This window comes from Suillus discolor, assembly GCF_016758755.1.
Source record: "Suillus discolor strain FC423 chromosome Unknown F5147scaffold_19, whole genome shotgun sequence".
NCBI lineage: Eukaryota > Fungi > Basidiomycota > Agaricomycetes > Boletales > Suillaceae > Suillus > Suillus discolor.
The window spans coordinates 28,619-40,773 of NW_024541266.1; the positions used below are offsets into that span (position 1 = coordinate 28,619).

A 12,155-nucleotide genomic window follows, 5' to 3' on the forward strand; every position below is an offset into this window, starting at 1 on the left:
CATAGCAGTGTCCAGGGCTGCATCTGTATCAATTGCAACATTGAAGACAAGGCTGCGAAGCTTGTCTTTCGCGAGCTCTCTGTACCTGCGTGCCATTGGTTGTGTAAGTGTCATGAGTTTGTCATCAGTGCGCGCGACTAAATGACATGTAGGTCAAGTGAATGTCAATCTCTAGTACATGTATCACAGTTGCCAAGTACAATATTCAGATGTCAAGCTGCAGCAACCAGTAGGCAACGAAGATAAGAGATATATTACGCTGCACTGCTATAACAGACGATAGCGTAGATGATCTACATATAATCCTTTATAAACAAACCCTTAAACCCGCTTTGTAAATGTCAGCGGAACATCCCTGACACCTAATGTAATAGTCATTTTGGCCTGCATGACTCTTTCGCGCCATTCCTCTTTGGTTTCCTTTTCTCCGGTAGAGACATTGACAGACAGGAGAGGCTCAACGCGCCAGTCGCGTAGAAGCAGTACTAGGAAACAAACGGCCTCAGTTGTCGCGAACTTCTTGCCAAGGCAGGAGCGTGGGCCTGGAAGCAGCATTGAATGACCATTGACATAGACGAAACCGGCAGCATGGTACATACCAACGCTAAAACCAGTGTGATCTTCGCCGCCTGCAATATATGCATTGCTCGCGCTGTTCGCATACCAACGTGCAGGTTTGAACTCTTCGGGGTCAGGGAAATATTCTGGGTTGTAATCTAGTCATCCTGTAAGGTGAAAGAGTATCCAAGAACAATATAATCACACGTACGGACACCGATCATGTCGACTATGACCTATTTATCCACAGCATGAGATGACTGACCATTTTCTGGGAAACCAATTGCAACTTACATGTGTACCTTTCTTGACTGGCAACATCTTCGGTTCCTCGTCAATGCCCGAAAGATTGAGCACTGTGTCTTGCTTCGCCTCCCTTATGAGATAGACACCAGAAGCTAGGAGGAGCTCAGCTTGGAACTAGTCAGAAGAAAAGTCACACACGGAACATTCTGACTCCTTCATAGAATGCTGCGAGAGCTTTGTCCAGTTTGCTATAGTCGTCGAATGTCTAAAAATGCGATTATGTATATGTAATGGAGACGTCTGATTTCGAACAGGCTCACAATCTCGCCATTTTCACGCCCTTTAGTGACTTCGTGAACTTGCTCGACTATCTCATCCTGAATAAATGGGTGTAATGATAAAAAACCAAGAGTAGCTGCCAGACTGTGTGATGTTGTCTCTGTGAAGAATTACTTAAAACTCTAGTATGATCAATGTGGTAAAACGCACCATGGCCAGCAAATAGCAACGCAAAGACATTCCCGATCTACAACGACCATTCAGCAAAACATTCTCCGAGATTTTGGAAAAGAGTACCAATTCCTTGTTGTCCAGATGTAGCTTTCCTTCATCGTGTTCGCTCGCTCGAACAAACAACGAAAGAATATCTTTCGATGTATCATCATCAGCTGAAGAATCTATGGCTTCACGCCTCGCCTGGATATGAGAATTCATGAATGCCCTCATGGTATCGAACACTTCACGGGTCTGCCGAACCCTATGAATCGGAATGTCAATGACACTCAACTCGAAGAATTGGGGAAGGAAAACCTACCATGGCAACGGCAATTTCCAAGCCCATCTTGGAGCTGCAATCGCAAAGGTATTTCTAAGCGTTATGATTTCCAAACATTGCTGAATCGACATTCGTCCATCATGAGAGGGTGGCTCTCCCCAGGAAAATGGGAGACCGAAGCCAGCAGTAGCCATGATGGTGAGGGTGAACTGCAAATGATTAATCTCAAGTATGAACGCTGCACGAAGACACTTACCTTGATTGTCAGTGATTGGATACGTCGAACGTCTATTGTCCCTTTCTCTCCCCACCCTTCACAGTCAATCATTTCAGAATATGCCTTGTGTGTAGCATTCCAGACAAGTTGATAGCTGTGATAATAGGTTATGGTAGGCTTATCCCGAAGCTAAGCACAAAACGCACGTGTCCTTATTGAACGCAGGTCCAGTGATCCTCCTGTGCTTTCTCCATTGATCCTGAGACGTCACCGCAACGACATTCGGACCCCAGAATCTGACATTCATTGGAATGATGCGATCGTTCGATGGAGGAGGTCAACTCACAGAAACAAGCGACCCATATCATCAACCTTCCCAAATGCACCTGTCTTGTGACCAACGGTCACGACCTGCTTGGTGACATCCATAGATCGTGTATATATTGACGGTGCACCAGAGAAAAAAGGTACCACCGAGACTGTGTCACTGTCAAAGCGACGATAAACTAGTGGTGGACAGGGATGACGGTGAATGTGCCAGATGTGTGGTGGGGATGTCAACACTTACTATTTCTGGTATGTCTCCACGTCCAGACAAAGATTACACCTAGCGGATTGCATTAGGCGATAGTATCGTACTTTGAGAGAGAAAATCCATCATACTCGGGTTCCATGACCTTTCTGGTACGAGCACGCCTAACAAACTGAGGGGCTGAAATGGCACCCATAAGCCCGGAAGGTAATCCACTGCCTAAGCGAAGAGATTAATATCGATTATGATAATAATGAAGTCATAAGCTTCGCACCTTTAGACCAGAAACGAACTTGAAGACCTTTGAGATCGTGACTGCTGCGACCAACGCAGTCGTCGCAGTTGTCCAAGATAGATCTATACAACATATTAATTCAGCTCATATCCACTGGGTTATTGAGGGATCCACGAACTCATTCCTGATTATATGGAATTCGGAATACAGTACACCGCAGAGGAAGCTTCGAATTGAGCTAGTACGGTAGAGATGATCTTGCCTGGAAAATCATCGCGACGACTCGGAGCTGTTTCCGTCGGCAGCCTCGACCGTGGCACCATGTTTCACAATCTGAACGTTGACTCGGGAACGCTGAGACATCAGTACTAAGCATGATAGTACCCTCAGATTCGTTCCTTGAGTTGAACGCATCGCGTCGCGTCGCAGTCTCCTAGTGATCGACGATCATCAGATACCGATGGCGAACGAGGCTACTTCTGTGGCGAGTGTTGGGCAGTTGTGTTGAATGCATGTTTAAACATTTGCGGACTCGGACTCGGAGGCTCGGAGCGCTCGCACCGGTTATCAATCATCTTCCGACTCTTCAGTTGGTAACACCACGCTACCTCGACGTCAAACAACAAGTACTGCTAGCAGCTACAAAGCAGCCAAGGAGGGAACTTACTAGCTGCCATCATCATCATGACCGATACTCCATGGCATACGGTGTAAGCCTGAGCATGTTCCTGTCTTGAATCTTCCAACCTCGTCCAAAACTTACCACCATGATAGTACCATAAGAGTCCCCTTTGCAAACCCAAAACATGCAACGATAGCAATGCAAGTGATTGACGTGGATCCAGAGCTTCAGAGAGAAGCCGTCAAACGCACTTTGACGGTGGACGGCAATGATCTCGTCGCGTATGTATTCACGAGAGGTCGCCTACTATCGCATACATGATGTTAACGAAACGCAGGTCATTCGCGACTTCAACTGTTCGACTGGCGAGGCTGACGACAAATGGCTTTCTGGAGAACGTAGATCTGGTAGCCCGCACTATTGGCGAGTTTGGAGAGAACTCGGAACGAAAACAAGGGATTTCTAAGTGATGAGTCATGTGGACAACAATGGTTTGTAGGGAAGACATAGCTCCCTTCGACAGCCTTCATGGTACAGAAAGAGTTCACCAATCGCCGAACTGCGATCGTCTACTTTACACGTAATTTTTTTGGCTTCTTATACGTCATCCGCGTTACCCTCAGCTTCCTTTGCCTTCTTCTTACTCTTTCTGCTCTCACGGAGGGACTTGGTCAACAGGCTTTTGAGCTCATCATCTTCCAACTCCTTCTCAGCCTTCACCAGCTCTGGCTTGTACCACACCGGAGGGTGAGTCAACAGCAGCGGGCCGGCAGGAACTAATGCGATCGTAAAGTGGAATGCTGCCACAAATGTGTTTGCAGGAGTGTACCTACGGCGATGTCATTAAATGCGTCAGGAATTAGGGACGTGATCCACGTACACGACTTCATACGGCTTGATCAAGCCATGTTGCACGGCCTCTTGAAGACCAAGTCTTGCTCTCTTCTCATCCTCCAGTGCACGAACGTTGAATGGAAAGGCGCCAGCCTTTTTCTGCACTTCAGAGAACACCGCACGCGAGTTCTTCATCTTCAGCTGATAAGTTACTGAGCTATCTTTTTGGTAGATGGTCGTCCGAGAATCCTCGATACGTGCCTGTCGAATGTTCAACGATCAAGGGTCATTTTTCGTTTGCATTTAGCATCAGACCTTGCCATCCTCTCCTGAGGAAATGAGAATATCAATTCCATAAACCTCGTCTTCCGCGAACGTGATCGACTCAATATCACGTTTCTGCGCTTCGTTCGGATTCAGAATGATGCGCTTCTTGCCATCAATGACATTTTGCGACTGCTGACAAGAGAGCATGCCTGAATCCGTAGCATCAGATGCGAATTGCTTGCACAGCTCATCACAAAACTCACCTTCAACAGGCTTGCAATCCCACGCCGCAGCAGTTTTCGCAACGGCATCGGTGACCGTAAAGTTTTTGTTGCCAACCTTCACGAGCCTCATGGCGATCTCAGCTGCATTCCAAGCTGCCTTGATTACGTCTGCTTTTCTGCCAGTTACGGGTTCTTGCTCGGATGCGCCGACGACGATGGTCTCCGCGCTGATGGCAGCGAAACCGTCGATGTGTGCACCGATGTGTACCTTTACTACATCACCTTAGCAAGGGCCTGGGATGATAGGGGATCTGAACTATAATAAAGTAAAGTTCTAAAAGGGTCTACGCGATGAAATATAAAAATCTACGCACGCCAGAGGGGAGAAATGGGAGACAGTGTTATTCACAGAAATCGATGTGGGGAATGCAAGGCCTTTTGTCAAAAGTCATGGACATCGCTTCAAAAACATAAAAATGATCTGACGCACCCTTGCCCATTTTAACACCCTTCACAGCTTTATTGTAAACTCCACCAGTCCCCTCCTCAATGAACTTGTCACCCTCGATACAAAGATCGATGATCTTTGCGCCCTCGACGCAGAGCTCGATCAGTTTCTTCATAACATCGTGCACGATGTCACCAGCAGTCTATACGACATCACAGTCGTTCGATCAGACTTCACGAACCAAGCACGATGATTACTACGGCCTTCATACCTTGTACTTTGTTACATCGGCTTCGCTGATCAACCGTGGTTTTTCTGCAGGCTTTGGTGCGTCTGTGGTAGCCTCAGCCATAGTGTAGAATAAATGCAAGAATAGGAAAAATCAAAAGAAGAGAATGCACACGAGGATTGGATAGATTGACTTGCAGGCACCTCAAACTTGGTATTCCCGATATGGTAATATATATCTTTCCTCAAAACTCCTGAGTCTACTGTGACGTTGCCTCTCTGCTAGGTATAGGAAGTATGGAAGATCCTTCGATATATCACTGATAACTACCCAAAGACCAGCATCCATCCCCATATGCCAGACGAGTCCATTCGTTCAATGTCGCCCTCGAAATGAAGCTTGCCGACGGTCCACGGACGTGTTTGCGTAACAGTTCGAACTTCGCCAACGTAAGCCCGGATCTGGGATACCGAATATTTTTGTCTGCTCATGGAACAATCTATACAGTGCCAGCGTAGCTCTGTGATCATGTACCCAGTGCTGCGTCCAACTTTCCGATTCTTTTCAAGCTGATTCAAATGGAGTCTCATTCAGCAGTTTCCTGACATCTGGGCCAGTGTTCCAACCAATACACGCATCACAGTCCCAATACAATCTGTAACCCTGCAGCCACTGTCCCTGACGAGTCGTTTCTATGCCACATACACACTAAGGTATGTTTCAGAGCGTCATGATCGAATAGTGTAACGTTTGGGGCCAGGTCGATGCGATGGGCACCGGCAGGAGGAGACGCATAAGGTATGGGACTTTTTCTGGTTTCTCTCTGCTAGCACTCACGATAAAGCTTCAGCCGCCTACGCATGCCGCCATACTCAGGAGTGATTAGACTGCTGCGTTTCGAGAAGATAGGACACCTCATATCATTACCATATCTGGTACAAACGGTGTAGTACCTACGCGGAGCGTTAATTATTGACCCATGGAGATCTTGATTCTTGTTCGCCTGTTTTTTAAGCCTCTTCTATGAAAGGTACATTGGCCAGGAGACTATTTTGGTGCACACTTCTTCCGGTAGGATATGAGGAACGCCATCATTGAGTATCAAGAAATTAGTCGCGAGGGTTTTTCTGGTTATCATGAATCGATGCTATAATTTTCTATAGTTATACTCGCTAATACATTGAAGTTCAATGGAGTATACAGTCTCAAGACGAAGGCACACCATATATATCTCTATACTCCCTCATCGCCCGCAAACTTCTCTTCTCTTCCTCTGTTGTCTGCCCTTGTGCTTCCTTTTCCTCTAACCACTGTACTAGATCTCGCATCTTCAAGACACTTCGCACCTTCCCCTTACCTCCCAGTAAAGTCTCCAGCTTCATCACCGAGCTGACCTTGCATCCCCGCTCGTCTATCTCGGAAAACTCCTCCCGATCGAGAAGTTGTACAACTCCAACCACTTCTCCGCCCTGCCGAGCCACAAGTTTTATAGTAGAGCTTACTGCAAGGCCAGTGGTCATCACGTCGTCCACAATCACTACGCGCCATTTCTGATTGCGACCTGACGGCCATCCCACGACATTGCCGCCTTCACCGTGATCCTTTACTTCCTTCCGATCGTATGCGAACTTGACATCGCGGCCATATGTGGATGCAAGTACGAGTGAGGTACAAGCTGCGAGGGAAATGCCTTTGTAGGCAGGTCCAAAGAGAATATCGAAGTCGGAAAAGGGGTTGACCATGGAATCATCATCGTCATCAGAGGCCGCAGCGCAGAGGGTGGCAGCATAAGCTTGTGCGACTGTGTATAAAATGGTGCCATCGGACATGAGACCCGCGTTGAAGAAGTAGGGAGATTTACTGGCGTGAGTCCAGGATAAGTCGATGGAAACAATTATGCATGTCACTCACCGGCCAGATTTGAGCGTGAAATTGCCGAATTTGAGAGCACCGACTCGCGCAGCTTGCTCGAGGAGTTGTGTTTTGTAAGAATCAAGCGAAGGCATTTTGGCAGTCTGAGGTCTGGCCGCAGATAAGATAGTCTCGTCTGGTCCAGAGTGAGCTTTAATTTTAAATGTAAAAATGGGTCACGTGAACAATTCATATCCCACTTGTTGATCTTGCGCTGATCAAAAGTACTTGTTCTCGAACAATATGCGGAACTGTTGGAAGCCATTGATCCTCGAAAACCCACAGTGATAACCAAAATATCGGTACAATCGACCGAGGATATCAAGATAGCGTATAACCTTTTCCATCGCAACTGCCAACGATATCAGCACTTCCGAGTCGTATCACATTCGCCAGCTGGACTATTCATACCTTGAAGATGACTCAAGACTCGGCGAACGCCTCCATTTTATCGGACAGCACATCTTTTTTCGGGAAAGACTCTTGGACATGGATTTTTGCGCCGATAACGAAACCGTTTTCTGTTTATTCTTGGGACTGCTGGCGACGCCTGTGTGCATTGTGGCAACAATACATCTTGACACACCTTTGTAAACTGTGCGGCACGTATTATTTCTGGGACATCACGTCTTCTCAACATGCAAACTATCACATCCTCTTCCTGCCCAGAATTCGAGTACGCACGCGCGGAAAGTGCTGCAAGAGCAGGGTATAACCTAGACCCTATCACCCGGCTACCCTAGTATAAGCATAATCCAGGTGGTATGCTTTACACGACGCCTGGATGCGGGAGGGGAGATCATGATCATGATTATTGTTATGCAGAAGGGGGTGGCATGGAAGGTCAAGCTCCTTCAAGTTGGCAGCGCAAAAAGAAGAAGTCGACTGCCACTGATGCAAGTACCGCATTGGCCACGTCAGTATCGACCACGATCCCCTCATTTGCCGCACCAGCAATCCTGTGTCCATCACTTTGACTTCTCCATCCTTTCAGAGTCTACCTTCTCGCCGCTTATTTCCCTTTCGCCACCCGACATCGCGGCTCACATCTCTATCATCATGGACTGCAGCACCTCGCTCAAGAGATTGTGGGTTCTTTTGGAAGTATTCCACCATCGTCTTGTCACCGTGCACCCGTCTGGCAATAACGGCCATCTGGCCATCTGTGGATGTAGTGATTGTGTAGCCTGACTCGCTATCAACGGAAATCGCCATCGTATCCGTCTGGTCCGAGTCACCTGTCTGCATGCTCCTGACACGACGGTCAATATTCTTTTGGTCGGGCGGATGATCACGAAGGGCTGTGGTTATGATTGTCGTTGTAATCCGCCTCGCTGTGAGCCCGTGTGAATCTCCCGTTGGGATTATTCCCTGTCTGATCTTCTTTGTCGATCGCACTTTCATTCGTCCTGAGCCCGAGTCTACCTCGCTCCCTCCACAGCTCGATGACTTTTCCTTTGTGAAAGTTGCTCAGAACCTCGAACTGTTGCTCACTTGCTTTGAAGGTGACACCGATAAGGATACGGAGGGTTGCTGATTGGGCAGTTCCTCACCCTATCAAAATGCAAGTTTCATCATGCCTACTAACGTATGAGGCCTCAATTGCATCGCAACTCGGCACGGAAAATATTATTTCATAATCCTCACACGTTCTAGACCGTCTTGAGCTTCTTGCCAGCCACCATCGGAAGCGTGGCATACTATGAATGAAGGTATATGATTTCGTCGGAAAGAGCAATTGTCATTTAAATCCCCATACGTTTCAATCCTGGCCTTATACCTAAACTATCGATGCACGCTAGTACTGTATCGATCTTGTCCGAATCTTGTTGCACTTCTTGATCCATTCCTTACAAGCTCCTCTCTGTATAAATACATAATAATGTATAGTTCACAGCTGCTTCTTACAACTCTAAAGGTGTTAGGTCGATTTCACAACGTTGCGGCTGCGATGATCGAATCCGATCACTCATATCAATATTGGTTTAGATGCAGAAGGCCCTATATAATATACAGGAGCCACAGATGTGCTGAAAATGCCTAATATAATCAGTCCATTCATTGAAGCATGTGCGAGATTGTGTATGATGAAGGGGTATATTTATGAAGTTGTGTGTCATGATTCATGATTTAAAACATACAAAGCCACGAAGGCTCCGGCAATATTCCGCTGATTCATCTTGAGAAGAACTTGCATTTTCCTGCGGCAGAGAGTTACGCCAGAGGCGCCAATCTGGAGGTTTGCCGACGGGCTCGTTCCACGTCAATTCCGCTCGCATGCGTCCTCGTAAGCTAGTACGATCTGCCATGTCGCTGTAGGAATACAAACAAAAAGTCAGTTACGTAGGTTCATTCGTTCAAAAAGCGAACGAATTACTTTTCCCAGTTGATCCAATCGCGTTCAAAGTAATCACGAAGTGGATTGGTAGGCGACGGGCGGAGGTCGGACCGAGCTGAGGTAGGCTTCTGTTGTGTTGTTCGGACAACTCGGGGTGTGGGGTCTTCGTTATACAGTCTTTCGTAGGCACTCCAGATCGACTCTTTACAACCCACGATTGTCCGCACGGTCCGAGCTAGGTGCATGCATGCCCACGACGACATGGTTTGCTCAGAACCCTCTGCCGTCATCACAGAAGCACGGGCGCTGGGATCGGCTTCGGATGACGGTTGGGCTGACAAGGCCCGAAGCTCGAAAAGAGTTGCAGGATCAACCTGTATAGTCGATACCGAATGTTGAGTTGTGAGCTGTTGTCTGGCAGAGGAGTCGAGTGGCAAGGGAATTTGCAGGGGGAGATGCGACCGAATACTGGGGAATGATAACGAGAGATACAACGGCAGGATGGAAAGTAGTTGCGGTGACAAGAAGTAGTTGTATAGCATTTCCTCCCACGCGCGCTGAAGTCGTGTGTGATCTTGAGGATCTGGGGGTTTTGGATGCTTGAGTTTGGTATCCAGCGTGGAGGGTAGTGAGGTTGACGAAGTTCCAGCAATCGTATCTAGGCTGGTATTTGTGTCATCTTTGGCTTTCAAGGACGAAACAGATTTGTGGTAAGAGGTTGCAGTTACAACTGTATTCGAGCTCTGGGTAGAGCTACCAGAAGACTGTCCGCTACTGGGTGTCACATCGTGTGATCGCGTAGATTGGCAGGGAAATAATAGATCTTCTTCAATAATCTAAAAGTCCGTCAGGGTAGCTCTATACGTAATACGGCCGAAGAACAGCTCCACACCTCGAGTACACCGTCAGGTTTGAGGATGCGGGCGATCTCCTGATGTGAGTTGGACAAAAGCAATTCAAAAGGTTTTACGACGCGCGACAGATGACTCGCTTACCGCCAGAACTGATGGCCACTGTGAAAAAGCCATTAGTAAGTCGATAAGTCGATGCCAGTGACACTAACCTCATCTTCTGGGATGTGCAACCCCATTCGGACCATCCTCACGAAGTCAAATTTGTCGGTCGAAAATGGTAGCTCTTCTAGTCTGAAGAAGTGCATCAGTTATAATGCAGAGCATAAAATGCGCAGAGAACACGTTACAGATTGCCTTGAACCCATTTTAACCGACGAGAAACAGACTTTTCGAGGACATTAAAGCCTGGTTGCATGCGGTCGATGTCGAAACCAACGACTATGCTGCCCTGCACACTTCCGTGAAAAATACGGTTGTGCTGTATGTATTCTCACCAACCTGCCATTGCTTGGCGGCTTCGATAGCCCAAAGACCGCGCCCACATCCGAGATCAAGAATTGTAGATGGAGGTCCGTCGAAATCATGAAGAGTCAAGCTCCTGCAGCAGTTTGTTATGAACATATGATCCCAGTGATCACTGGGACATCATTGGTGAGAACGACGAAAGTTGAAGCTTGTTAAGAAAGAGCTCACAAGTCCACAATGTCATTTGTATATGTCAAGGGCGAAATGACCTCGTCGCGAAGCCGCTTACATTTTGGCAATGAAAGCAGGTCGACGTCGATGTTCGTATGTGGGCTATCGTTCATGGTGGAGGAAGAAGGTGCATGGGTATGTGAGATGCCAACGGCCATGTAAATGGTAGTGGACGCTACGGATAGGCCAGTTTATGAGGCCTGGGTTTCGAAAGTCAGCAGTGTAGCTTAAATCAACACGATAAATTGATCTACCTTAAAAAATTTGGGGAATGGCCGAGGAAAGCCGCATCTTCTCCAGGCATGTCATGAAGGTTGTACCATTCATAGACTTGCAGGGCCGCGAAGATAGGAAAGATGCCGTCGCTTGGGTTCGCTTCAGACATGTAATCTGATTTGGTCCGACTCGGTTTCTCATAATCGTGTGGGTCCGCAGTAGTGTCCGGTGTCCTGATAGTTATTTCTGGGGTCTTGACAGTAGTCTTATTGGGTGATCACTATAACACTGAACCTTCACCTCGACTCCGATGAGCTCACTACGTCTTATTAGCAGCGTTGCGTCCAAGCGACATTTAAGTTTGTCCCCCCTATCATGGCGCGCCTATGCAACGCCTGCAACTTTCAAACCCCAAGAAAAAGACCCTCAACTAGGCGATTACCCTGACCTTCCATGGGTTTCCGACCAGGAACTTCCTGCCAGAGGCTGGTGGGATCAACAGATGCGACGGAACTTCGGTGACCCGGTCAGCACATTACCCAGTTCCCGGCGCGTAATCGCGTCTCAGACTTTACCTTTTTTCAGATACAAGAATACGACGAAGTTCTGTCCATGTGGGGACCTGATGCTCCCCCGATTCCTCCGCATAAGGCTTTGTTTCAGCTTTCTCTCGCCTTCTCGGCATTCGTTGGCTTTGGTTTCCTATGCAAGTACGCGCTCGTTCCAGAGAGGCCAACTGTACCCCGGGAATACCCGTACTCCGGTCTTGTACGTGAACTTGGCGGACTTGAAGAAAACAAGGTGGGCCTGCTCCACGTGTGCACTCAATGGGTCAATTTGACCCTTATTCTAGGCTAGAGAAGAGACTGAAGAGATCGACGAGTAATAATGCGTTGTAACCTAGACTTCGCGTTTCTTATCCGGGAGGCTTTCACTCTCACGCATTTTGCTAT

General features: G+C 47.6%; 6 protein-coding genes across 6 annotated transcripts; 2 read left to right on the forward strand and 4 right to left on the reverse strand.

Moving 5' to 3' along the window:
* Nucleotides 1-230: 230 nt before the first annotated feature.
* F5147DRAFT_687286 (cytochrome P450) lies at nucleotides 231-3,106 on the reverse strand. The gene is made up of 16 exons (XM_041436830.1): nucleotides 2,742-3,106; nucleotides 2,603-2,685; nucleotides 2,460-2,547; nucleotides 2,365-2,403; nucleotides 2,143-2,302; nucleotides 2,003-2,092; nucleotides 1,836-1,950; nucleotides 1,619-1,788; nucleotides 1,381-1,561; nucleotides 1,294-1,330; nucleotides 1,125-1,243; nucleotides 1,003-1,069; nucleotides 853-956; nucleotides 770-794; nucleotides 600-716; nucleotides 231-542 (listed from the first exon to the last, which is right to left on the reverse strand). The coding sequence occupies exons 1-16, from the start codon at nucleotides 2,743-2,745 to the stop codon at nucleotides 322-324; spliced, it is 1,620 nt and encodes a 539-aa protein (XP_041294281.1). The 5' UTR covers nucleotides 2,746-3,106; the 3' UTR covers nucleotides 231-321.
* F5147DRAFT_104985 (transcription factor Pcc1-domain-containing protein) lies at nucleotides 2,742-3,839 on the forward strand. Its single transcript, XM_041428039.1, has 3 exons — nucleotides 2,742-3,287; nucleotides 3,338-3,466; nucleotides 3,523-3,839. The coding sequence occupies exons 1-3, from the start codon at nucleotides 3,076-3,078 to the stop codon at nucleotides 3,653-3,655; spliced, it is 474 nt and encodes a 157-aa protein (XP_041294282.1). The 5' UTR covers nucleotides 2,742-3,075; the 3' UTR covers nucleotides 3,656-3,839.
* Nucleotides 3,783-5,310, reverse strand: F5147DRAFT_772083 (peptidase M24, structural domain-containing protein; the record flags this gene model as incomplete). Its single annotated transcript, XM_041441324.1, has 8 exons — nucleotides 3,783-4,014; nucleotides 4,066-4,280; nucleotides 4,335-4,495; nucleotides 4,550-4,730; nucleotides 4,793-4,826; nucleotides 4,885-4,945; nucleotides 5,001-5,160; nucleotides 5,230-5,310. The coding sequence occupies 8 exons, from the start codon at nucleotides 5,308-5,310 to the stop codon at nucleotides 3,783-3,785; spliced, it is 1,125 nt and encodes a 374-aa protein (XP_041294283.1).
* A 999-nt stretch (nucleotides 5,311-6,309) lies between these two features.
* Nucleotides 6,310-7,227, reverse strand: F5147DRAFT_633568 (phosphoribosyltransferase-like protein). Its single transcript, XM_041432846.1, has 2 exons — nucleotides 7,099-7,227; nucleotides 6,310-7,047 (listed from the first exon to the last, which is right to left on the reverse strand). The coding sequence occupies exons 1-2, from the start codon at nucleotides 7,191-7,193 to the stop codon at nucleotides 6,393-6,395; spliced, it is 750 nt and encodes a 249-aa protein (XP_041294284.1). The 5' UTR covers nucleotides 7,194-7,227; the 3' UTR covers nucleotides 6,310-6,392.
* Nucleotides 7,228-9,052: 1,825 nt separating this feature from the next.
* Nucleotides 9,053-11,367, reverse strand: F5147DRAFT_687313 (uncharacterized protein). The gene is made up of 9 exons (XM_041436831.1): nucleotides 11,241-11,367; nucleotides 10,984-11,186; nucleotides 10,789-10,927; nucleotides 10,638-10,738; nucleotides 10,500-10,581; nucleotides 10,432-10,449; nucleotides 10,329-10,367; nucleotides 9,476-10,272; nucleotides 9,053-9,411 (listed from the first exon to the last, which is right to left on the reverse strand). Exons 2-9 carry the CDS (start codon nucleotides 11,142-11,144, stop codon nucleotides 9,222-9,224), a joined length of 1,527 nt encoding a protein of 508 aa, XP_041294285.1. The 5' UTR covers nucleotides 11,145-11,186; nucleotides 11,241-11,367; the 3' UTR covers nucleotides 9,053-9,221.
* A 145-nt stretch (nucleotides 11,368-11,512) lies between these two features.
* F5147DRAFT_744972 (Ndufb8, NADH dehydrogenase 19kDa subunit) lies at nucleotides 11,513-12,088 on the forward strand (the record flags this gene model as incomplete). Its single annotated transcript, XM_041439720.1, has 3 exons — nucleotides 11,513-11,728; nucleotides 11,788-12,003; nucleotides 12,056-12,088. 3 exons carry the CDS (start codon nucleotides 11,513-11,515, stop codon nucleotides 12,086-12,088), a joined length of 465 nt encoding a protein of 154 aa, XP_041294286.1.
* Between the last annotated feature and the right edge of the window lie 67 nt (nucleotides 12,089-12,155).

Coding starts and splice junctions, on each gene's coding strand:
- F5147DRAFT_687286 (XM_041436830.1), bottom strand. Junction 2,548..2,602: donor AGTTCGTTTCTGGTCTAAAG/GTGCGAAGCTTA, acceptor CTCTTCGCTTAG/GCAGTGGATTACCTTCCGGG. Junction 543..599: donor TCACACTGGTTTTAGCGTTG/GTATGTACCATG, acceptor TGCTGCTTCCAG/GCCCACGCTCCTGCCTTGGC.
- F5147DRAFT_104985 (XM_041428039.1), top strand. CDS start 3,076: ATGTTTAAACATTTGCGGACTCGGACTCGGAGGCTCGGAGCGCTCGCA. Junction 3,288..3,337: donor TACGGTGTAAGCCTGAGCAT/GTTCCTGTCTTG, acceptor CCACCATGATAG/TACCATAAGAGTCCCCTTTG. Junction 3,467..3,522: donor GACGGCAATGATCTCGTCGC/GTATGTATTCAC, acceptor AACGAAACGCAG/GTCATTCGCGACTTCAACTG.
- F5147DRAFT_633568 (XM_041432846.1), bottom strand. CDS start 7,193: ATGCCTTCGCTTGATTCTTACAAAACACAACTCCTCGAGCAAGCTGCG. Junction 7,048..7,098: donor TTCACGCTCAAATCTGGCCG/GTGAGTGACATG, acceptor GACTCACGCCAG/TAAATCTCCCTACTTCTTCA.
- F5147DRAFT_687313 (XM_041436831.1), bottom strand. CDS start 11,144: ATGGCCGTTGGCATCTCACATACCCATGCACCTTCTTCCTCCACCATG. Junction 10,739..10,788: donor AAGCCGCCAAGCAATGGCAG/GTTGGTGAGAAT, acceptor GGAAGTGTGCAG/GGCAGCATAGTCGTTGGTTT. Junction 10,273..10,328: donor AACCTGACGGTGTACTCGAG/GTGTGGAGCTGT, acceptor ACGGACTTTTAG/ATTATTGAAGAAGATCTATT.